We start from the raw sequence: 23,858 nt of genomic DNA, 5'->3' as shown, positions 1-23,858 counted from the left end.
TCTGGGACTGTATTATTTTCATATTTGTCTGGACCATTACGTTTTAGGAGGCAAAGGAAAAGAAAACAAAAACATAAACAAGGCCTTAATTTGTTTTTAACAAATAAACCACTTCCAAAACTGTATCAAGCCGCAAGAGCTAACCTCCAATTACATGAGAAAGCTACTGGCTTACTGACTTTTATCTACTTTGTAAGTTCACTTTTTTTGCAAAATATACTTTAAAAAAAAAGTCACAGTATCACAATAAAGCTGGCTTCAAAAGTTATGAATGGCCGCTACAGAAATGTCTGCTGACGATCGTAAGAAAATACTTTTCAAACACACTGAATCAGACTGCACAGTCACAAACTAGAAAAAAGAGCTTAAAAAGGAGTAGCATATTAAGTATCAAACAATAAATTACTACCTGCTTGAAGACCGAAAAACAGCTCCTCATCCTGGAGAAATTCCTGAACGCAATCCAGTCTTGTTTTAATTGTTTCAGCATCAACAAGTGGCTCCAGGATATTGGATCTGAGTCTTCGACTTCCCCCTGGAGTTTTAGTGTAATTTAGGACACCAAAAAGTGTGTGTCCATTCCTGTTAGAACAAAACATACAAGAAGAATGCATTCATAAAAATAATGATGGAAAACAGCAAACGACATTTCCAGGAAAAGCATCCAGCAAATTCAAGGCATGCTTTCAGAGTACTCAGCACCTTCCTACCTGCCATGTGTATTTTATGAACTACAGCAGTTTACCAAGTCAGATGCAGTTTTATATAGTATTAGCCACCATTTTATCATTTATCAAAACTTAGAAACACCCTTGCATTCAGAACATGCTCATCTTTTTAGGATTACTCCATTGCTACTGCAGTTCACACTTTTCCTCTCAACTGAGCTATCTGAATTAGCACACAAGCCATGCAAAAGGACAAATATTATTATCTGAAATCAAATGCAAATTGGGTAATTTTCAGTAAAACACACTTATGAGAAAAACTTGATTTAGGTGCTGCAATCTTAACGCCCTTACCGAGAATCCCTGTTATTTGTTACCAGTTCCAGATTTTGGGCTGACGATGAATCTATCATAGCTGTTTTCTCACTCCCCTGGAAATGGACCTTGAGTGACTTTGGAGCATAAATGGAGTTCTGAATAAACTCGACATATTTCAGCAAAGCTGCAGCAGCTGCAAGACAGTAGTACCTTGGAAAGAAATAATCTTTAATGAATGTTGAATAGTGCTACTTACTTACCAAAAATCAAGTGGTATACCAAAGAAATCACATTTAACATCTGACACTTGCTGCTTGACAGCTACTGGGATTGAGAGCACTGAAAAAGCAGTATTTTTAACAAATGCACAAACATCTAAGAATCACAGGACTGCAGGGGTTGGAAAGAACCTCAAGAGATCATTGAGTCCAACCCCCTGCTAAAATAAAGCAGGTGCCCTACAATAAGTCACCTCCATAAAAGGGGACTCCACTGCCTAGAAAACCTCTTCCACCGCTCTGTCCCCCTTAGCATAAAGAAGTTCTCCTGCATGTTAGTACAGAAATTCTTATGCTCAAGTTCTAGGCCACTACTCCTTGTCCTATCACTATGCACCACCACCAAGAGCCTGGCTTCATCCATTTGCTTCCCACCTCTCTTTAGAAATTTATAAACATCTATCAGATCCTCCCCCCTCAGTTTTCTTTTCTCCAGGCTGAACAGACACAGGTTACTCGGCCTTTCTTCACATGGGAGATTGCTCCAGGCCCTGCTTCACCTTTGTGGCCTCCCCTGGGCTCGTTTTAAGAGATCCTTGTCTTTTTGAACTGGGGAGGAAGCCTGGAACTAAAAGTATTCTAAACGTGGCCTCATCAGGGCAGAGTAGAGGGTGAGGATCGCTTCCTTCAACCTGCTGGCCACACTCCTTTTAATGCACCCCAGGATACAAGCATACAATGTGTACAGTACGATCACTGAAATCAAGTGGTTGTGAATATCTGGGTCTCTGTACCCCTGATGTCCCACATCATGTACCTCGTGCGTGTTTCTGTGGTTACATGTGACTTAAGTGAAGACTCTGCACAACGTACACAGAAAACTGCTGGTACAAGGAAATCTTTCGCAGAGGTCAAACTGGAAGGCATTCATAGCTTTTAAATTGCCTATTTAAGAAGAGAGTGAAAAGAGGGAAGTGGAAAGTTCTAAAAACCCACTGAAATCTTTAAGTTTCTGGGTACCTCAGAAATACCTGAAGGCAAAATAAGCAGTTATGTTAAGAACTTCTTAACTTCTGAAAAAATGCAACAAGCCACTGGCTTTTGTACTGAGCATGTATGAAGCTGTTAAAAACTTATCTGGACACGGTATGGTTTTTTCCTTATCGACATACTTTGATTGAATCTCCATGAAAACAGTGCTGAATTCAGACGCACACAATTGCTCTATATACTCCAAACCCTTTGATTCATTGAAGTATTTCCTTTGGACAGTTGTAAACGTCACATTCTGGGAAGACAGAGGAAAAAAGCAAATAATTTGAAGTCACATAATTTTTTCATCAGACAGACTTCTCTATTTTTGCTAGGATCTTTGCTCCCAAGAAAGTCCACCAACTGGCTAGAGCACGACTTCAATGAGCCAAGCTCAAAATTGTCTGCTTTAATTAGCTCATATATTTGTCTCCGTAATTTTCCGCACCAGAACGAGTCATGTTGGAGCTGCAATGGGATCCCCTGCACCACAGTAAAAACAAAGGGCCAGAAATCACAGAAAACACACAAGATCTGACTGCATTTAAAGCTTCAGAAGTTGTAGAAGACTTAACAATCATACAGATGCAATTAACAAGAGCTCTAAAATGCAGAATAAAATTTAAGAGCTTACTTTGAAATGTTCTGTTATTAAAGCAAACAATTTTGTTGTGTTCCCTGCTTCACAAGAAGTGTTTGGCATTATTATTTCCAGAGGTGTTAAAATTTTCAGTTTAGTAATAACCTGAAAAAGAAAAAAAAATCTCGAGTAATTCAATACAAATCCATATCTAAAAGAGCTGTACACTATGACGTATCAGGAATAAAGAATTATGGAATTCTTATATTTTAAAATCACAGTTTATCTTGTAAATAATGACCATACTTTATGCTTATACACTGGTGAGCTAAATAGATCTGCAGCTATATAGATACAAATACACAAAACTATTTTAAAAAAATAGAAGTTATCTTTTATTTAAGCAGTTATTTAAATACAAAAACACGTTTGTGTCCGAAGCTCAGCGTCCCTCACAACCTGGGACACCACGGTTCTGTGAGTACTTGGCAGTGTGAGAAAACAAACGCCTTGTTCAATGTTCAATCCGTGGTCTTCACTTTTCCCTCACAAACTTTCAAGTGAGCCCTCATGGGTCACATCACCATCTGAATGCCTAACCTCTCTCACACCTGCACTCTCAAACCACAGCCACTTTGAATCCTACTACCCTGCATGACAGAAGTATTCACATCTGCCAGGTTCCATAAGCTCTTGTGCCTGTTGAGACCAAGATAAGCCTTAAATTAACTAATGGTAAAAATAAAAAATTAGATAAAAAATAAAATGCAAAAGAAGAAAACCCACAAACACCTGACAATATTAGAAATTTTAGTAAATAGATTCAGCAGTCGTTTATATTCCTAGTCGTATCTACTTACCATACTAACAAAATCTAGTTTTTCTTAGTCTGAATATTGTAAATACACTGCAAGCTACACTGCTTCCTAGCACACATAGCCACAACAAAACTGTTAAGAAAGCAGTTTTATTAATATTAGAACTGCATCAACCAGATAGATTCCTTTCCTGATCTTAAAATATGCAGCAATGGTGGACAGAACACTTTACTGTCAGCTGAATACATTTTGTTTGGCAATAACTGAGAATATTCACACAACTACACAAATCTCAAGATACAGTCTGCCTAAAACAAATAAAAGTCACCCTAGTGAAGTGCCACTCTCAAAGATGTTTTGCCTAATGAAAAATACTTGCAAATTCTCCTACCATGCATTCCCTCTAATGCTCTGCAGTGCAAGGCATCTGAGTTTCACACAGTTCAAACGCACCATTCTTTGCAGAAACGCGTTTTCTGTTTTGCAAAGCATTCTTTCCTCCTCCCCTGAAATCTGAGGCACAGCACAGGAAATAGCAGCTCCTTCAACAAATACTTCAAATTTTCTAGAGATTCTTACTTCCCCTTTTTAGATTTTTTTCCTAGAAACTGAATCTTCCATTCCTGATTACTCAAGCAAGCAATCCACTGCACCCAGCTGTCAGCTATGCAGCAGTTCACTATGCAACAATACCTTGGCATAAGTCGTATTGTCTGCAAACTGGGACAGTATCACCTCAGGATTCTTTAAGTCAATGCTGGCCATTCCTACTTCCCCTCTGGCAAGGCCTCTTCCTTCTACCACAGCTACAATAACTGATGCAGCAGTATGAGCAGAGGCTGTAGATGACGACGTAACTGTAGAACAGTTGCACATATTCAGTTATAACCCACTTCTTTATATTCACAAAATCATACTTTGACATTCCAAGCTTGGACAAGCTGTGACAGAACGAGCAAACTGAGGATTGTGAAGGTGTTTTTTTGTTCAGTTATTACTGTAGTGTAATTGACTGGTGCCAAAGTTCAACACATTCCTTGTTCCTCCCAAACCTCCTCGTATGGTACTGAACTTTGAAGAGCACTGATTTTAGAAACTAATAATGCACCTCTCTCTATCTTTCTAGCACTACTGTTTTCAGTGCCTAAAACCTAGACACAGCAAGGCAATAAGGAGGACAGATGGAGATGAGTTTTCATCTGCAGTCAGAACTGGGGGATAAGCAGTCAGCTCACTTTGTCTGACCCTCACAATTCTGCCCTGATTTTCTTAGGGCATCTGTCGTACTGATCCGCAACGATACGCCTCAGGCAGCACTTACTGAGCCCCCATATAAAGCATTACGCTGTATTACCTGGAAGCACTATTAATTGTTAGATCACTGCACTTCCCACAGAAGAGATTAATCAACCAGGGTGAGACCTTTTTCTCTGGGGTACTGAACTTTTTAACCAATGAAACACCAAAATTATGGATATAGTGCTTCCTTTGGCATCTCTGCTAGTTTTGGTGTTACATTCTTCAAATCTTTCTGAAGAAGCTACTAACAACACTTTGTTCCAAAATTTGCAGCCCCAGATTGTGAGTATAGGCTATTCAAATGAGAAGACAAACACTGCAGAAATAAGGCAGACATACATATCTGTATGTGAATTTCTGTTGAGAACAAATGCAGAGAACGATTACCTATTAATTTCACTGAAGTAGCCAATAAGAAACTGAAATAAATTTTTAATGCTACAATGCAACTTGCTGACCAATACTAAAACAATCACCACTCCAGAAATAGAGTCACTTCATGATCTCAAGCTTCTTAACCTTCACACACGAGTCAAACTAAACCTTACAGCAGCTGAGTTGAACAGGTTCTTCAGTATTGGATTTTGACAGCATATACAACCTGAAATACCAAAATCTCTTTTCGTTTCATGTAATTATTTGTATTCTTTTCCAGCACTACTTTCCTCAAAAGGGAATCAGGTCTCAAATAAGACTGGAATACAAATGTTCTCAGAACAGTTCTGTCAAGAAGGCATAATACACCAAACTTGCCATTTCCTTTTGGATACACTCAATATGCATCCCCAAAACCAAAACTAACCCCACCAGGAATCTCAAAAAGCAACCAGAATTAAATAAAAACATTTATCCAGAAAGAGAGAATTCGATCTCCAGCTAACTGCTACCTAAGCATTAAGAAAACACAGTCTTTGATACTGCACACAGCTGAGTCTGAACTTTCATTTACTCTATGTTTGATGGATGCCAGCAATGACATTCACATATTGACACGACATTCATCTAAGACCTGCTTTGAAAACCTGATTGTTACTCTGATTGATCTACCCAGGACAGTCCATGATTCCCCCCCTTATCAGTAGCTGATTACCTTTTTTTTTTTTTAAACAGCAACTAAGAGGTGGTGATGATAATAATGATTTTAACTTAGGTTACAGTCGTTAGACAATTTTGATTTTGATGATGGTTACTTGTATAGTTTGCTACACACACAAAAATAAAATTTAAAAAGATGCAATGATCAACCAATGTTGTTCATAATATGGTATGCTGGATATGCTGTCTTCAATACAAACGAAACTGACCAAAGTTCCACATACAACTCAGCAAGTGTAAATAACCATACAGACACATGGAAACAAACACACGTACACTTGTAGACTAAAAGGAGATGAAAAATATGGTTTTAATTGCTAGGACATGTAGAGGTTAGAAAAATCCTGTCCATGGGTTTCCAAGTTATAGACACCCCAATTCCTAGAGTAGTCAAAAAGAAAACAGGGGATCGCAACAGCTGTAAGAAATGACAAACTTCATATTAGCTCACTTTCTGCAATCAAAGAATTCAATTCAGTTTCAGGTAGAGAGTCAATTCGTAGTCTTATCAGGATTTTTTTTTTAATTGAAATACGGATGTTTTTAAGAATCAATCTTTAAGTAACTAGTTTAGAGAATTACCATTAAATAACATTAGGATCACTGAAAACAGAACTGACAGAGCTTAACTCAGACTGAAAAGATGGACTTTGAATATTACTACTTTAGCACTACCAGAAAACGCAAAATGACACAAGACAACATTAACCTGTAAGATGGCTTTGCTGGTAAGCAGCAGTGCAAAACTTCACCCAGTGAGCACTGTGTGTTGTTTAAGGATCAACTCACCTACACCTTTGAAAACAACAACGTAAAACGCATAAGAAACTCACAAGAAATTCTAATTACTTTATGATACATGATTGTCTCGCTGCAATTTATTGGAGGGAGAGGAGGTTCTTTTAATATCTGTATATCCACCACAAGACTAAGAAACAACGGTTCATACGCTGGTCCAACCAGTTTGTCACAAATCCTAATCAGGGAGACGGGAAGGGAAGGAGGGCGATAGAAAAGATAGGAAAGAAGCAAGAATTGCATGAGGGAGGACGGTCACCAGCAGGATCCAGCAGCATCCCGCTGCACGGCGTTTGAAGGTCCAAGGCAGGAGCAGCAGTGGGGAGCAGCAAGCAGGCAGCAGGAGGCAGACGCGGAGCCATGCGGGAGGAAGCAGCAGCGCTCAGGCAGCAGCCCAGGAGAGCTCGGCAGCATGCAGGCATCACTTCGTGAGGAGCCCGTTAGTCAGAAATCCTTGCTCTTCTTCATGAGGAATCTGTTGCCAGAAAACCTATCCTCATGGTTTTCGATTCCCCTTTTATCCTAATTGTTCTCCTGCCCATGTGACAAGGATGGGTCTTGAGCAAGAGTCATTGAGCGCCCCTGAGATGGAGATTTGTCATCCTGAGATAAGTCACACAGAGGAGCACTTCACAGCCATTTAGCTGCAGCTCATCTCTCTCTCCTTGCCCCTGGCCTTGTCCATCTGTGTCCCCCAGACAAAGGATTTCACAATCCTTGCCCAGGACTTGCCTGAACTTGAACAAGTCCATCTGCGTCCCCAGCAAACTTTGAGACACTGATGTTAACTGAATAATATCTTACAATGATGTACAATGCTTTATAAGCCTAAAAAGAAACCATGTGAACAGCGTTTCTTATCAAAGGCAGGAGCACTGTTAGGTCACAGCTTGAACTGCTGTTTAGGCACCTGGTGAAGCGGTGTGACCAGAAGGCTGGAGCCACTCCGGGCTCACATAAGGGCCAGCCACTGAAGAGACAGCCTCCCTTGGATCTAGGCTGCTTAGGTATAAAAACAACTATGATTTATCTTTCATTATCACACTATAAGCACGTGAAAAAATAAAGTACGTTTAATGAAATGTTAGAGATATATATTGAACCATTTCCCTTAAGCACCGTCAATTTACCTGAATATCCAGGAACAGGGGTATGGCTTCTGCCAATAGATCTACTGGTAGAAAAGGGTATTTTTCCCACAGAAGTGTTACTGAGGCCTCGTGCAGAACAACCACTTGTGAAATTCACTGCACTCCCATTTTCTGCACAGGAACTTTTGTCCCCAAGATATGATTCTGAAGGGAAAGGGAAGGAAAAAAGAGTCAGTTTCTGTTTTGAAAGCAGCACATACACATCTTAGAAAACCTTGTATTTTGTACTAGAAGTAGAGATGTCCCACCAATCCACCCCCAATATCCTTCTCTACAGCAGTACCGGCCTGAAATAACAATGAGTTTGTTTCGAAAACCAGCCTGTATTGACAGTTACTTTCCATAATGACTTTACTTGCAGTAAATCTCCAGTTAATTTGCTGGACTGAAACAATATAACTGAAATAATTTTACTACGCATAATTTTTATGCTATGAGTTCCAGATCTATGAAAAAATGCTATAACAGACAGCTCCACCTTGCATTTTCCCATTGGCTTTAAAATACATAGCTGAAACTACATACTTATGCTTATGAAAATTTCAAAGTTTGAAAAGGTCACAATAGTATTTTTTTTTTAACATGCACATTCCCTTTTAGAAAACAGCAGCAAAAGTGCAAAGAACTGTGCTCAAAAATACCCTCCACATGAACATGATCTCCCTTTGATTTTATGAGGTTCAACCCTCAGAAATGACACAGTAATCTGAAACGCGTTTGTTATGTTATCTCTTATTTTCTCTACAGATATACTGTAAGATTTACCTTTTTTTTTTAAATGTGGCAAAATGCTTTTTTCCTCAGATCACTCTTAAATTCAGTAAATTAGTAATTTCTTTAGTAATTAGTATTTTGCTAATCTAATAATTGAGATACTAACTTTAGTATCTCAAGTGCTCTCAAGATGAGTAAAAACATGAAATCCTTAACACAGCCTGGATAACTGCTTTTCAAAGACCAGAGGAACCAAACCATCAGCATCTTTTATTTTAACAATAAAAACTCAACAATTAAGTTACGCTTTGCTCAGGTTGGTATTGCAAGCTTTCCTTTGTCTTGGATTCAAGACTGACCGCGTACCTCTTAGCGAAGCACACACACACCTTTCATCGCAATTTACACCTGAATACACACACACCTTGCATCGCAATTTACACCTGAATACACACACACCTTGCATCGCAATTTACACCTGAATACACACACACCTTGCATCGCAATTTACACCTAACAGGAACGCGCGTACTTCACAAGACATTTCAACAAGCGTCCCATTGTTACTGCTATAGTAGTTTCACTGAAGAGGAAAAACAAACAAAGAAACCAACCAACCAACCCCAGCCACTGTTTCCAGTCTGCCAATTCAAGGCCGGCAGTACTGCGCTGATCGCAGCGCCCTGCCAGCACCGCGCGGACGGAGCGCGGGGCCGGGACTGCGAGCAGAGCCAGCTGGAGCTGCTACAGCGCTGCGGGGCTTTTCAGATCAGCCAAGTGACTTCACGCGCCAATTATCCACAACGTCAGGCAAAAGCAGCATTTATTTTAAGAAACCCGAGGAACGCCGTCATTTTGACGAGCCGAACCAAAACAAACAGACGGCTGGCATGAAGAGACGGCGCTCCGCCTCCGCCCGCCGACCAGACTGCGGTACCGCAGCTCGGCAAGCCGAGGGCAGCAGGAGCGGCACCGACCCGAACGCAGACGGCCACGCCGCTCCCTACCTCCCCTTCCGGAGCGCGGCGGCTCCTTCCTGCCGGCAGCCCTGAAGGGAGCGAGCCCCGCCCCGCCGCCGGACGAGCCGCCCGTGCTGTCCTCAGTGCTGCGCGGCGTCTGCAGCAGGCCCAGCGTGTAGCGCCCGCCCAACCCTGACAGAGAGGAGGAGCAGCGGCCCGTGTAGGACTCTGAGGCGGCCGAGGCGACCGCTCGCCCGCACGCTTCCATCTTACTACTGCCGTTCGACATCGCGACCTCAGCCACGCAAAGCGACCCGCTGCCGCTACGGCTGAAAATGGCGCTGACCTCAGCGCGGCCGCGCATGCGCACAATTCTCACCTGGCCCCAGCCGCCGCCCGGAGGTTTCCCGCCGAGGCGGCGGCGCCGTTCGCGTGTGGCGCCGAGATGACGGCGGGCTGCTGTGCCTCCTAGGACAACGGGAGGGCACCAAGGCGTCATTTGTCCAACGTGCTTCTTCAGCTGACTTGACAACCAGAGGCTGTTTTTAGCAGGAATTCTGAGGCGGCATGACCTGCAGAGCTAACAGAAACCGTTAATTAAAAACACACACAGCAGGTCTTGCATCCAGACGTTGCTTTAAGTTCAAGAGCACACAGGTCGGTTTGGGTGCCAGCAGGTGCTACCGCCATGGAAGCTTTCATTTAAACAAAACATCATCACGGCGCTTCTAATTCACTTACCTAAAACCACACCGAGCAGAGGACGCGGCCGTCACGCTGCAGGCAGGCTGCTCAGCCCCCATGCGGCAATTGGCAGCAGCTGTCAGCGCCGCTCCACTGCCCCGCGGCCCAGCGCAGAGGGGCGAGCGCCTCAGCACCGAGCCTCCACCAGGCACTGTTCTGAGAACGCGGGTGTCTGAAACTTGAGCTTCACTGCAATGGATGGAGAACTCCAATTCCACAGCTGCTGTTGCCTTAACTAAGTCCTGTGCTGAACTTGAGACACTGAAGATGGCGTTTGTCACACCTCTTCAGACACAAATCTAAGCGCACAGACAGAAAAGCAGAAACAAAAGCTGCATCTTCCCAATGACCCCCATTTCTTACGTCCATAAATCATAATGCAGACTTTGTCTAACCAGGCTGTCACAGACAGGACACCTTTAGAACTGCACAGATAAAGAAGTACAAACTTCTGAAAGCCTTTAATAAAGGACCAGTAACTGAAGACTATGAGGTTAATTATTGCAACATAGCAAGTACATAAACTCAGGGGAAAAAAAGAGAAACACTGAAAAGAAACACAGACGGACTTACAACAACGCACTCTGCACCAAAATCTCATATTGAAGTGTTTTAATATATGCACATGGGCCAACTAATTTTTTTCCACAGTACATTGAAAAGAATTGATTTCGTTTGCATGACAAAAAACAGTGATGATTTTTTGTATATATACACAATATCTATAATAAGTTAAGAGGTAAAGAACGGAAGAAAAAATTTAAGAAGTGTTTCGTTTGGACACACATTCATTCATTTTCAGCCCGCAATCTGTATAACGTGGTCTTTATCAACTACAGCTGACTTAAAAAAAAATAAGGTGACCAGACCTCCTTCTGACAAGTTTCAATAACATGAACAGGATTTCAGCCTGCTGTGTTCTATTCTCTCGTGTACCGTCACCCACATTTTAATTCCCAGAATGTCTCACAGTCTATAGTAAACTAGAAATTCTGAACCGTATTCTGTTACGTTTACATAACACAGAAAAAGCAGCAAATGCCTACGTCCTGGGGAGTGCAGCTCTGAATAAAGAAGCAGCACTTACAAAGGCAACCCGGATGTGAGGTTATTTCTTCTTAATTTTTAACTTTCTATGTATTTTTTACAAATAAATAAAACCTAATCAGTGCTCTCATTCCCCCATACTCAACAAAAAGTCAGCCTTAATTCCAAACCTTGAAAAAACAAATTCCAGGCTTTGACCAAATAATTCACCAGGAAACTGAGCCATTAGAAGGGAACCACTATGATTATTCTTTTTTAAATCATCCAAAAGCCTCCAGAGAAATACAGGTTCAAAAAAAACAAAAAATCCCAAACACAGTATTTGAGCCTTCAGTCTCTGAATTTCCCAAGAAGTTGCTGCACCTTATTCTCCTTATTCTCTACTAGGATGAATAGGTTGGATAAAACTAAGCCGCTGGTGATCAGAAGTGTTGAAACAGTTTTAGACCTTCTTTAAGCATACATACAGCAATTACCAAATAACTTCTTCCCCCTCTCAACCACATTTTACTGTGAAATTCAGTTTCAGGCAGTGTGCAGGAGGATGTGAAGAAACATGCAATTTTAGGGCTTCTGTCAAGACAAAAGGATTTCATCTTTCAGATGAGTGTTTTCCACGGCTAATTTAACTCTCAACTACAGCATAATGAAGTGCTGGCAATTTTTGTCTTAAAAGCTGCAAAGCCAGAATTCCAGTCCAGCAATAAATTCACAGTCAGCACTATATTCAGCTGCAAGTCGCTTTCCTATGAAGAATTTCTCTATAATGATTAACATCAGCAGTTTTCAGTGCAGATACACTCAAGGTATGCTCCGTTTCAATTATCAGGGGAATTTCGTCAAAAGGAACTTTTGCAGTAGTAGGAGTACATTCCTGTCTTTAATAGAATCATATTTTTTGTCGCTTTTACTGCTAACAATTACTATGAAAAGAAATTGCTTGCATCTGAGTATATAGAAGTGAAAACAGCCAGAATTACACAGACAAGCGTTTGGCATTAAGTGCACGGCTCAAGTTGGGTGGTTCTTCTTCCTGTATTCTTCTGAAGTGCTGTGCGTGAGACACCATCAGAACACGCTTGCATAAAGACAGGTGCTACCACGGCTGACACTGCAGGAATAGAAAAAATTAAGCTAGTCACACTACTGCTGCAACTTGGTTATTAAAAAAAAAAAAAGCCTATATCTTTAGATACAGATTAGAAATGTTTCTACATCTCTTATGTACAACCAAAGAACATATTACACTCAGAATACTACAACAAGCCAGTTACAATACAGTTCACAAAGTGACAAAGCCCACTGTAAAGCTACTGCTTTACTGTAGTAATGTAAACACATCTCAAAGAAGAATATTAAGAATATTCCAAGCTTCAAAGATGACTTCCAATCAGTAAAAGCAAACCAAGAGGGTCTATCAATTTGCTGTCTCCATGAGATTCAGCTCACAAGCTCAGGCTGTACATTTATTCTTCGAAGGACATCTTCTGGCATACAGAAGACAGGATTGACAGCCTTAATTTGTTCTTCCCCAAGTAAGGATAGTCCAGCAATTCCAAACAAAGTGTGAAATGGATCCACCTGGAAGACAGAAAGACAGTGTTCATTTCCAGAAGAACAATCAGTTTCCACTGGTATGGAAGCTTCTGTTTGTTACCAAGAGAAATACAACCGGTGTAGCTCAAGATAACACTGCAACTGCAAGAACTTCCATTTGTGCTTTTGAGCTTGTGTAAGCCCACAGGCAAGGCAACTCCCACAGCATGAACTTACAGCATATAATCCACTCAGAAAAGCATTCATCTCCACTTCCATACAGTGTCATGAGACAACAGAAGCAATTACAGAAATAACATTAGTAGGCTAACGTGATCATCCACAAGTATATCACTTCCCCATTTGGCTCTTCAGCAACAGTATGCTGCTGCTTAATGGTCTCTGAATAAAGAGCTGTACTGTACAACCTTACGAGGAGAGCAACAGCCTACTGTTAAAACGAGAGGTAAAAACAAAAGAACAAGAAAAGAAACAGAAGAGATCACTGCTTATTTTATATCAAATTCTTTTTTACTGGTACACTTTACAAATTTCCCCTGAAAGCCTGTATCATCACATATCTGCAGCAGACTGTTTAAATTCTTACGGCACGTACATCCCGTCACTGAACTTAGTCATGCATTCTACAAAATCCTACCCAAAATTACCTGGTGCAGCATACATCCTGTTTGTATTACTGGAATTTCTAAGTCTTTTCACAGAGGTTCTACACTGCAGTAAACTGAACTGGATCATCACGTTATAGCCACATACATGAAATCCAACGACTAGATCACAGCCTGAATGGTTACAAGTACACTGCCATAACCAGCCTTGTCCTTAGGTGTTAGAGCCACCATTTTCCAACCTTTCACAAATAAGCGGCCACGTGTTTAAGGGTATTTGCACCAAGATCACATAATATATTTATTTGACCAGAACCCTGAACAGTATCAATTATTTATGCTTCAAACCATAGAGAATACAACAACTAGACTGTAACTGCTCTCTCAGTCAAGGGGAAAATTAATACCACCAGCCTCTTCATAACACTGTCAGAAAAGCTTCCTCCTCATTTACACCAAGGCCGTGAGAGGATTTATGCAGTGGTGGGCAACGGTTCTGAGCATTTACTCAAGAATTATTCAGACCAGACAAAAGCACCAAGAGATTTTAAGACTATTTAACTTGTGATAACCTCGAAATGCCTGCAAATTATTGAACTGTCAGTTTTTTCACCTCTATCTTCCATGCAGTCTTATGAGAAGCAGTATGGTTTGCATTATGGGGACGGAATCCCACACTGAAGTCAGCTGCTATAGTGCACATGCAACACTGCACGTGCTTCCTATGTGAGCCTTCAAAGCAACGGTACCTTGCTCCTTCCAAGCTGCAGATGCTGCAGTTTGCAGAACACCAGTATCTGGATCATGTCTTACATGCAAACATGAAACATACTTTCCAAGCTGAGAATTTCTATTACGCAAGCTTGACATAACTGAAGGTTATTTACCATATCTCCTGGTCTGTCAGCAAATCCTCCAGTCTCCTCGTCCTGGCAAGCCAAAATAAAGCAGCGCAGTTTCTCTCTGTCAATCCAATGTAACCTACCAATCATCTTCAGAGATGCCAGAACCCACCATGAATAACATACATCAGGTAACTGGCAAATAGAGAAACAGAGTATTATTTGATTTCATCGTTAACATAACATCACGAATCTGTGGTTCTGTGAACTCCCAGCTGCGCGGCCGTAACATCGCTGCATGGAAACAGCGCTTCTCTGGGGCACAGGAAGCAAGCTTCTGGGTGCAGTTCCCTTACAGACAGCCTTTCGGGATTTGCAAGAAGCAAGACCACAAGAATGTTGTTTTGAAACAACCTGCATCTCATGTCAGACAGGCTAAAAACCCGCATCACCTTTGCCACGAGCAAAGACAAGTTTCATATTAAAATAAAAAGAAAACAAGCTTTTTTTTTTTAAATATATTTTTGAATATTGATTAGTTGTCAAGTTGCCAGTGGGGATTATTGTAAGTTACACAATTTCTTACTGTAACATATAACACTATTATGCACAAGACGCAGATCAAATGAAACAGTATTTGTACAAATTCTACAGAAGGGATGATCATTCCCACTGTCAGAAAATATTCAAGGCCTGATTTAATAGGACACTGGTTGAATTGGCCAGCAAGACATATTTCAGTACACATACTTTCCTGAACTGAGGCATGAAACCATGAATAGCCAAGAACTGCAAGGTAAGTGCTTGCAACAAAATGAAGAATAAAAATGAAGGCCTGAATCTCTTGAGTTTACTAAGCATTTCATCGAAGTAACACTGTATTCCAAAAAAAATACTCTACATTAAGCTTTGAACAGAATAAGCCATCTAATACCTTCTCTGGACGCCCATTGAGACCTCCAGAAGGCAGCTGACGTTCACAAAGCCACCATCCCAGCAAGTCAACATTTACTTGATGCAACTGGTCTGTAATAGCCAGAAATCCTGTGCAACAATAGATCTAAAATTACAGACATAAATGTTTTGTGTATTTAAAAACTAAACAGAGACTAAATACAGGAAGATCTCGAAGAACACAGTCCTGCAAACAGGATATAAAATAAGCACACTTCACCTTTTAGCTAATTTCATTTTTTCCTTACAGGCAGATATTAATCACAATTGCTTTTGGTTAAAGAGCTCCAGTAATTATAAAACTTCTTACTGATATAAGATTTCTTTATATATATATACATACATATCTTTACTGATATAAGATAGACTAAGATTTCCAAAAAGATGAAAAGGCAGAGCAATGCTTTATTTTGAAGCTAGAGCACCCAAACTGCTTCCACAGGCCAGACATCGCCTTTCTGACAGCTCTGCGGCCAGCCTATGCTCACACCTATTTGCAGAAGCACAGAATGGCACATGTTGGAAGGCTCCTCAAGGGCCAAGCTCCAGCCCCCTGCCACAGGCCACCAACCAACCCTCTCTTTCTCTCAGGCTTATGGAGGGCAAACTGCAGACCGAATGAATTCTCTGACAACAGGGTTACTAACAATCATAAATGTTGCAGGCAATCCTAAGTACAAGCATGGCCTCAGCAGGCTTACTTTTTAAGTGCTATGTAGTTTTAATCCCTGCCTATTTTACCTCAAAAATAAGACATGCAGTGCGACAGCAAACTACCAACACACTTCAGGCAGTCACTGAAAAGGGAACCAGACACAAACTGAAAAAAAAAAAAAAAAAACACAAAACAAAACAAAAAAACCACCCTACAACAAGAAACAACTTCAGCTGAAGCCTATTTATAACCAGCCCTTCCTGAGCAGAAAAAACACCCCCAAACAGACAACCTCCTGGAACACCACATTCAGCGTTCAGACAATGCTGCTCGAGATGTAACCCACAAGGATAAGGGGAGAGAGTGGGAGCTGGGGAAACCACCCCCCCTGTTCTCAACGCAGGAACTGATACTACTTCCATGTACATAAGCAAAAGCTGGCTATGGTTCTGCTCACTGTAGTTATGCAAAATAAACAGGTCATTAAAACCGTTCACCAAGGTTGGTACCTACTGGTAAATTTAAGTTCGGAGCAACAATCCCCTACATGCAAAGAAAATAGACAGGAAGTTATTTTTCCCATGTAATTTTTCTCTTGAAAGAAGAGATTCTCTTCCTGATAAAGCCCTGGAATTCCTTCAGTGACACCACTCCACCTTCTTCTCAACTAAATTTTACTGATCATTTTTCATCAATTGCCATCAGCACTCTTCAGTACCTGTAACAAAACACTGTAGAGGTTCCTATGCAAGAATCACCACTTCTTATAATTTACCCTGCTCAAATAATTAATTCTTGCAATTTGACAGATTAAAAGATTTAGTTGTCACTTATTTTTCCGTTCCTCTGATAAATATCAAACATACACAATTCATTTGCACCTTTCATTAGAATTTGTGGTAACCACTGCAACACATCACAAAGGATTTTTTTTTTCCCCAATTGAGTTTTTCTTCTCCAATGTCTACATTAACACCAATTCCAAATTATCTTTAAAACCTCACACCAACTACTGGCACCACTATTTGGATGTCACTCAGCCCACACTGGTAATCTGAAATACAGTCCTACAAATTGCTCCCTTATTTTTTTTTCTTTCCTAGATTGTAGCCTCCTGAGTTCCTAACCAGCTTCCCAGATGTATCCACTAATTGCCCTGTAACTAAAAGACTGGAAGTTGTCATTTTGAAAACAAGAAAGCTTCCATCAGCTGGCATCCCTGATTGATGCCAAAAACAAACATTCAGAGGCAGTTTGTGGTATTTAATAATTTAAGGATTTCCATAGAAAATAAAACTCACCTGTCCTGCATGTGACTCAGAACCTGGCCTACAGCCAAATCCTCCATCAAAGTTCATACAGGACAAAACAAATTCTACTGCTTTCCCCACGTCAATAGCATCCAATTTTCCCTGCAAGTTAAAAAGGCAACCAATATATCTTACGTTCAGTCAAACTGGTTAACTTCAGTTATACACCAATGAAAAATACTGTACTTGTTCAAGTGATGTTTTGGAACTTACTAGAAGTGCAAGAGTTGCTGCAGCACAGAAGGAGAACCTTGTATCTATTTCTCCTAAAACACAGAGGGCAGGAAATGAAATATCATTTTCATTAAAAGCAACAATACATTTAAATCACCACTGAAAATATGAAACAAATGTAAAAAAAACCTGTATGGCAACAATGAAAAGCTCACTTTTCAATCCGTCAGTTATTTCCTCAGTCATTTCCAAAGTTCAAATGATCTGTGCTTACTGTATGTAAAGCAAACAACTCACTGCCTGCATTCAGACCTTCTGGGCAATCCAACCAGTGGCAACCTGCAAACAGCTGTGTAAAAGTTGATCTGCAGTACTCTACTGGATAAAGGCAGAACAGTGGGTATTTAAAAACAGATCAATAAAGCACCTGAAGCAGGTCTGCCTTTGATGCTTTGGGCTCTTTGATACCTGAGCAGGAATAGAGCCCACTTTTGTTATTAGATCAAGAGGAAATCGAACTGCAGGTTTTCTTTAGCACATTTACACCTCAATGCTAAGCCAAAAAAAACCTCAGCAGAATGATTGCTGAGGAAGTTCACAACATGGCTCTCCTAAAGCACAGGGTGAGGCATCCAGCAGCCACACATACTGACCATGGCACTGCCTGCAAAACCTTACTGGAACAGAAAACATGACAGGATACATTCTACCAAACGAAGCTTTCCACAGCAGAAAGCATTTTTATTGACTCAGTGGTTATTCTACAGCTTGAAAATTGCTGCTTTTGTTCATGAAGAATTTACATGCATAAACAAAAATAAGCATTAATAGATACTGATGAGTGAAAGAACAGCTAGTATTTTTCCCTCATTTCCATATAGTGAAAGCTGCCTTCCATAGGAGAAAGATCATAAAAGGAAGGTCATGAAACAGCAAGCAAAAAAAAAAAAAAACAACCCAGAAAATAGTGCATCTAACACATAAAAGCACTGTTAGTTATGAGTGCACAAAGGTTTTTTCTCTAAGAGCTGGACAATTTATTTTTTTAAAAAAGGAACAAATCTTAAAATATTTTGGATGGGAAAGAAAACCAAAGTTTGTCCTCCACAAAACTTCTTTCTTTCCTTTTTTTGTTTATGAAACAACCCAGGATTTAAGTGTTTATATACAGAAGATCCACAAAACCACCATCCAAGAAAACTTCAGTTCATAGACTTACATGCGTCAACAAAATCAAACCATTTTTACAATCTAAAACTTACCCCATTTGTCTCCAGCAAATGATCCATCTTCTTTCTGCAAGCTCTGTATATACTCAACAATTTTATTTACATCAACAACATGGAGGCTTTCATATAAGATCAGAATCTAGAACAGAAAGCCACAGGAACAAACAGGGAGAAGCAGAGGTTATTCAGATGCACTTATTAGCAAATAAAAAAATCCAAGTTTGTAAGATACTTCGTTTAACTGCTTCTGGCTGGTGCCTGCTAAGTTCTGTTGAAATCAGATTTGATTCACTCAAGTTCACCCATCGCCACCCAAAAGCGTCTCACATGAAAACAGCCAATTCTTGGACTGTGCCATGCTCTGCTGCTTTCCAACACTCCAGCTCTCCTCTTAAAGGCCCCATCTGGCTCCCTTACTTTCACACTCACATCAGGTACAACACGAGAGATCTGGCTGTGGTGAATTCTGCAATGCGATAGCATCATTCCAGAACTTAAATCTGCAGTCTGTGCACTGCTGCTATTTGCACACCCGTAAGTGGAGCAGACAGTAACTAATACCACTTACAGGTAAAGTCCACCAGGAGTGATCACAAAATATATTATTTTAAACATTTAAATTTGAAGTACAACAGCAAATTACAACTATTCAAGAAAAAGTACAAACAACGTGATCAGACATAGTGCACAGTAACACGCTGTGAACCAAAGGTCACAGAACAAGGAATGCAAAGAGTCTCCATCAGCACTGAGCTGAGCCAGCCAATTGCAGCTGGATGTCACGTGGACACAACAGTGCTGCTGCTGAGCCCCGCTGGCTTCGTTTTCACTCATAACTGCGATAAGCAACGACAGCTCATTATAAATAGTGTAACAGAACAACTGAAAATAGAAAGAACAAGTGAAACTAAGGAACACTGAAAAACTGAGCCTAGGAACTACCAACAGCTATGACTTTGAATTTCTACAATTAAGAAGCTGGAGTATTTTAATTGCCAGCTATTATTTAATTTAAAAACACTTATGGGAATGCAAAAAAAAAAAAAAATCCACAAAGCAACTCCAACAGAACATCCAGAAGCACAGCACGGCCCCTCCAGAGCTACCTGAACACATCACTGTGAACTGAGAGCAAAGGAAGATGCAGCGTTACATGTCCAACGTTCTGCAGATTTAGATGGGACTGAGCAGGTGTTGTGAATGGAGGACCTGCACGCTCCTTAAGACACACTGGGTAGGTTTAAAAACTTCACATCAGCAATGGCTAACACTTTTCAGCTTTACATATCCAGAGGTGCATTGTTGACACAAAAATATCTCCTAATAATATTAAGTATTAATCTAAGAACTGTATGCCTCTTACAAAATTTAAGACTCAAATTGTCTTCCTTCTCTGTATATTTAATCAGACTTCATGAAAGGAACTTGATTGGAGTGTTTGGTAAAGCTCAAAGGCTGCAGGGATTCTCCTGACTGGAGCACTTGGTGAGTTTCCCTGAAGCCACTGAGCACACAGTCTTCTTTGCCTGCCCTCCTTGCACCCCAATAACCAACCTTCTTCGTGTCACTGTGCCTCATGGCCTTGGGCATCTCACTGCAGTGCTGCTGATAACAGCAACATGCGCAGGGCACGGCCACGTTGCTCTGAGAAAGGAGTGCCCCAAAAGCTCGCCTCCAAATTGTAGTATACTTTTATCCAGAATTGTCACTTGACATTTACTGTCTTTAATTGTGTAAGCATATTTTCTTCTAATGTATTTTGTTTTGAAAGGAGTGGTCACATGCTTTTTGGTGTCCTGAATTACACTAGAACTTGAGGTAGAAGATGAAGAATCAGATCCAATATTGCAGAGCCACTGCTGACGCCAAATCCACACAGAGGAGAACTGGTTGTGTTCAGGAGTTACTCCAGGATGAGCTGCTACTGGTCATCAAGCAAGTAGCAGTTTGTTATCCATACACAATACTGTATTCCTTGTTCTACTTTATTTTTCTTTAAACAGTGACAGCATGTGTTCTGATTCAATGCGTTTGAAAAGTGTGGTTTAAGGACTGTCAGCTGAGAACAGCAATGGACCGTTGCAGGGGGATGCAGGCATGGAGAAGGAAATGGGGAAAGAAAGGGGAAAGTCTGGAAAAGGAATGCAGAAGTCATAGAGGGATGAAGGGGAAAGGATAGGATACCTGTAGAGCATCCTAAAAAGCAGTAACAAACTCTGGGGGGGGGACTGTAGAGTGCCAGGTTTTGAGATGGGTATGTATTTGTTTGTGTGTGTATATGTTGTCATTACCTGTTTGGGTCAGGAATGTTGTCACTTCTGAGCTTCTGTAGGGGAAGATCTCAAGCGACTGGTGCAGTCCATGCAGACCTGTAGGATGGGAGAGTGCTTGGTAAGAACAGCCCCTCAGCCCTCAGCTGAGGACAAGCTTCTTCTATGTGCCCAGACAGTGAGCTGTTCAGCTGTATCTGGCTGCACTGCTCCAGCCCAGAGCCCACTGCCTGCAGCTGCATCTTTTACTTCCCTCCCTTCTGCACAGAGGCCCAAGGGTGCTCCCAGAGTCCCCTGCCCATCCCCAAAATGCCAGAGATGATATTTGGCAGTGGGATGGAGGAGTTCCACCACCCTGTTTTCCCTCTGCCTGCAGCTCTCTCCTTCTCTGCCACACGGGGCTCCCATCTGTGAAACAGGAATGTTTTGGGTTGAAAGAGTGTTCTGGCAGGAGCAACTGCTGCAGCCAGCTGGGGAAGGTCTGCATACCCTGTGCCCTTGTGCAGTCTCGCCAGGTGCAGCAGGACCAGAGAAGGGAAGATGAAAAGCTGCAGCTGAGCCTGATAGACCTGCACAACTCTTTCACTGTCCTTTAGAGGCAGCTATGACACACTGATTCTTTGTATGCAGGTGAATTAATTTTTTCCATCTGTAAACTGATGTGGAGAACTGTAGTTTTCATTAATCTTTGTGGAAACAATGTGATAGTCCACATAAACTCAAAACTGCTCCTTTGTGCAGCCTGTAGACTTGCTAGGGCCTTTAACTATCCGTTTTATGGCATTAAAAAGAATAAGAAGCCAAAAATGAAACTTCGAGTGCAAGAAAGGCACTAGGAAACAAATACATTAAAATACAAACAGGAAAGAGTCTGAGTAAACATGAATATAGCACCACGCTTTCTGCTAACGTGCTTTCATTTCACTATCATTAAATTTGCTGGGCAGTTAGATTGTGATATGTGAATTTTTTAAAACAATGTAACAAATGTACTGGCCAAAAAAAACCCAAAAAACCATGACCACATGAATTTGATGTTTTTTTGTTTGTTTGTTTGTTTTTTTCAACAGATATTCATAAGCGCTTAGCACAACCTTCCTGGGTTTGGAGAAGTTTCCCTGTTTTCTTCGTCTTTCTTCCCCCCCCCCCCAAACCTTCAATTCTAACTTTGTGTTCTTAACGCGTCATCACAAGAGAGAGAGAACGGATCGTCAGGGACTGCGCTGCAGATGTACGTCAAACCCATCAGAACTGTTCTTTCCGTGGTCTCTGCTGCCACCGCGTGGCCAATATGCTGAACTGCAGCTGTCTTCATTGCTGTTGCAGGCAGTACAACGCATGTGCACAGATAGGCGGAAGTGGCATTTTAACCGCTCTGTGCAGCGAATCTTCTGCTCTCTATTGTGATTAGTCCTCCAGGAAATAGCGGGCATGCGCCCGACAACTTAAGATTAGCAACTGTTTCTACCAACTACTTCAGGTCTGGTTTTGGGTGAGCCATCAGTTCGTGGACCACCGGATCAGTGATATTCCTCCCCAGAGCACAGAAACAAATGGAAGTGGGGGGACCTGAGTGTCTGGGATGTAGTCTTAATTTTAGCCTTGACTGTGATGGTGATCTAAAAGCCCCCAAGTGAAGAATTATCTTGGGATGGAACAAAGTATCCTGACAGTTTTAAGAGAATTGATATTTGTGGCTGTAACTGCAAAAGTCATGTTTTGTAGAGAAAGCTGAACTTGGTCGTAGGTGAAGAAAACATATAAGTTGGCACCTTCATACTCCCTCTTACCTGCTGGCAAGGCCAGGGAGATGGGAACGAAAGGAGTTACTGCTGAGATCCATAAGCCAGAAGCTGTCACTAAGCCTAAACGTCTCTTGAGACAACAATACGCATGCACCAGCATAGGGACAACAGTACGCATGCGCCTGTCCGAGAATGCAGTATGCATGCACCCGTTTCAGAAAATCACTACGCGTGAGCCAATTTGAGAACAGCACTACGCATGTGCGAGTATCGAGAAGGCATTCCGCATGCGCCACTTTAAGAAAAACACTACGCATGCACCAGTGTGGAGACAATACTACGCATGCGTGATGCTCCAGAAAATAGTACGCATGCGCCAGTCCGATAATGAAGTACGCATGTGTCTGGCTGAAGTGAGCATTGTGCATGCGCCAGTGTTAATACCGAACAACGCATGCGCCATCTTGAGAGTTGCAGTACGCATGCGCCAATATCGAGTATTCACTACGCATGCGTCGTTCTGCAGACAGCACTACGCATGCGTGTGTCAAAACAGCATATGCCAATCTAGGAGACACACTACGCATGCACCGGTTTGAGACCTGAAATATGCATGCGCCAGTCTAGAAAATGCACTACGCATGCGCCAGTTTGAAAATAGCAATACGCATGCACCAATCTATAAAATGCACTACGCATGCACCAGTCTGGAGACAGCTCTACGCATGCATCAGTGTTAGTACTGGACTACGCATGCGCCTTTACAAAGAAGACATGAGTATGCACCAGGTTCAGAACAGCATTATGCATGTGCCGGTTTGAGAACCGCACTATGCATGCGGCAATATGGAGGATGCACTATGCATGCACCAGTTCCAGAATAGTACTACGCATGCGCCAATCTTTAAAACGCACTACACATGCATCAGTCTGCTGAAAGCATTGTGCATGCGCCAGTCAGGAGACAACACAATGCATGCACATTCCTGCAAACAACAATACACTTGCGCCTGTCCGAGAACGCATTACGCATGCTACAGTTACAGAATGCTACTAGGCATGTGCTGTTTTGAGAA

The 23,858-nt window shown here is 41.5% G+C and overlaps 2 protein-coding genes and 1 long non-coding RNA gene across 9 annotated transcripts in view; all 3 read right to left on the bottom strand.

Moving 5' to 3' along the window:
- LOC128082957 (mutS protein homolog 4-like) overlaps nucleotides 1-10,049 on the bottom strand; it is a 42,304-nt gene extending 32,255 nt beyond the window's left edge. Inside the window, exons 1-2 of one of the 6 annotated variants that reach the window (XM_052687678.1) lie at nucleotides 10,030-10,049; nucleotides 7,957-8,121 (exon numbers count right to left, since the gene is read on the bottom strand). Coding sequence is in view for 2 of the 6 variants with exons in the window: in XM_052687675.1 (XP_052543635.1) it covers nucleotides 7,957-8,121; nucleotides 9,699-9,939 (406 nt within the window). In the remaining 4 variants the exon portion in view is untranslated. Of the gene's footprint in view, nucleotides 1-7,956; nucleotides 8,122-9,313; nucleotides 9,402-9,698; nucleotides 10,005-10,029 lie in introns of those variants that run through there. The other 5 variants (XM_052687675.1, XM_052687681.1, XM_052687677.1 and 2 more) reach the window with 5 other exon arrangements.
- Nucleotides 1-19,450, bottom strand: part of LOC128082960 (geranylgeranyl transferase type-2 subunit beta-like) — a 25,826-nt gene extending 6,376 nt beyond the window's left edge. Inside the window, exons 1-7 of one of the 2 annotated variants that reach the window (XM_052687688.1) lie at nucleotides 19,197-19,448; nucleotides 18,801-18,906; nucleotides 17,578-17,630; nucleotides 17,356-17,466; nucleotides 15,380-15,505; nucleotides 14,491-14,640; nucleotides 10,992-13,022 (exon numbers count right to left, since the gene is read on the bottom strand). In XM_052687688.1, coding sequence (XP_052543648.1) covers nucleotides 12,882-13,022; nucleotides 14,491-14,640; nucleotides 15,380-15,505; nucleotides 17,356-17,466; nucleotides 17,578-17,630; nucleotides 18,801-18,906; nucleotides 19,197-19,253 — 744 coding nt within the window. In that variant the 5' untranslated portion in view covers nucleotides 19,254-19,448 and the 3' untranslated portion in view covers nucleotides 10,992-12,881. Of the gene's footprint in view, nucleotides 1-10,991; nucleotides 13,023-14,490; nucleotides 14,641-15,379; nucleotides 15,506-17,355; nucleotides 17,467-17,577; nucleotides 17,631-18,800; nucleotides 18,907-19,196 lie in introns of those variants that run through there. The other variant, XM_052687689.1, reaches the window with a different exon arrangement.
- Nucleotides 19,451-20,336: 886 nt separating this feature from the next.
- Nucleotides 20,337-22,913, bottom strand: LOC128082961 (uncharacterized). Its single transcript, XR_008207906.1, has 3 exons — nucleotides 22,828-22,913; nucleotides 21,059-21,136; nucleotides 20,337-20,688 (listed from the first exon to the last, which is right to left on the bottom strand). It is a non-coding gene; the product is annotated as an uncharacterized LOC128082961 (long non-coding RNA).
- Between the last annotated feature and the right edge of the window lie 945 nt (nucleotides 22,914-23,858).

Source organism: Tympanuchus pallidicinctus, unplaced genomic scaffold (genome assembly GCF_026119805.1).
Source record: "Tympanuchus pallidicinctus isolate F22 unplaced genomic scaffold, pur_lepc_1.0 scaffold23, whole genome shotgun sequence".
In the NCBI taxonomy this organism is placed as follows: Eukaryota; Metazoa; Chordata; class Aves; order Galliformes; family Phasianidae; genus Tympanuchus; species Tympanuchus pallidicinctus.
The sequence above is the reverse complement of the archived record's forward strand: the minus strand, read 5'-3'. Positions and strand labels throughout refer to the sequence as shown.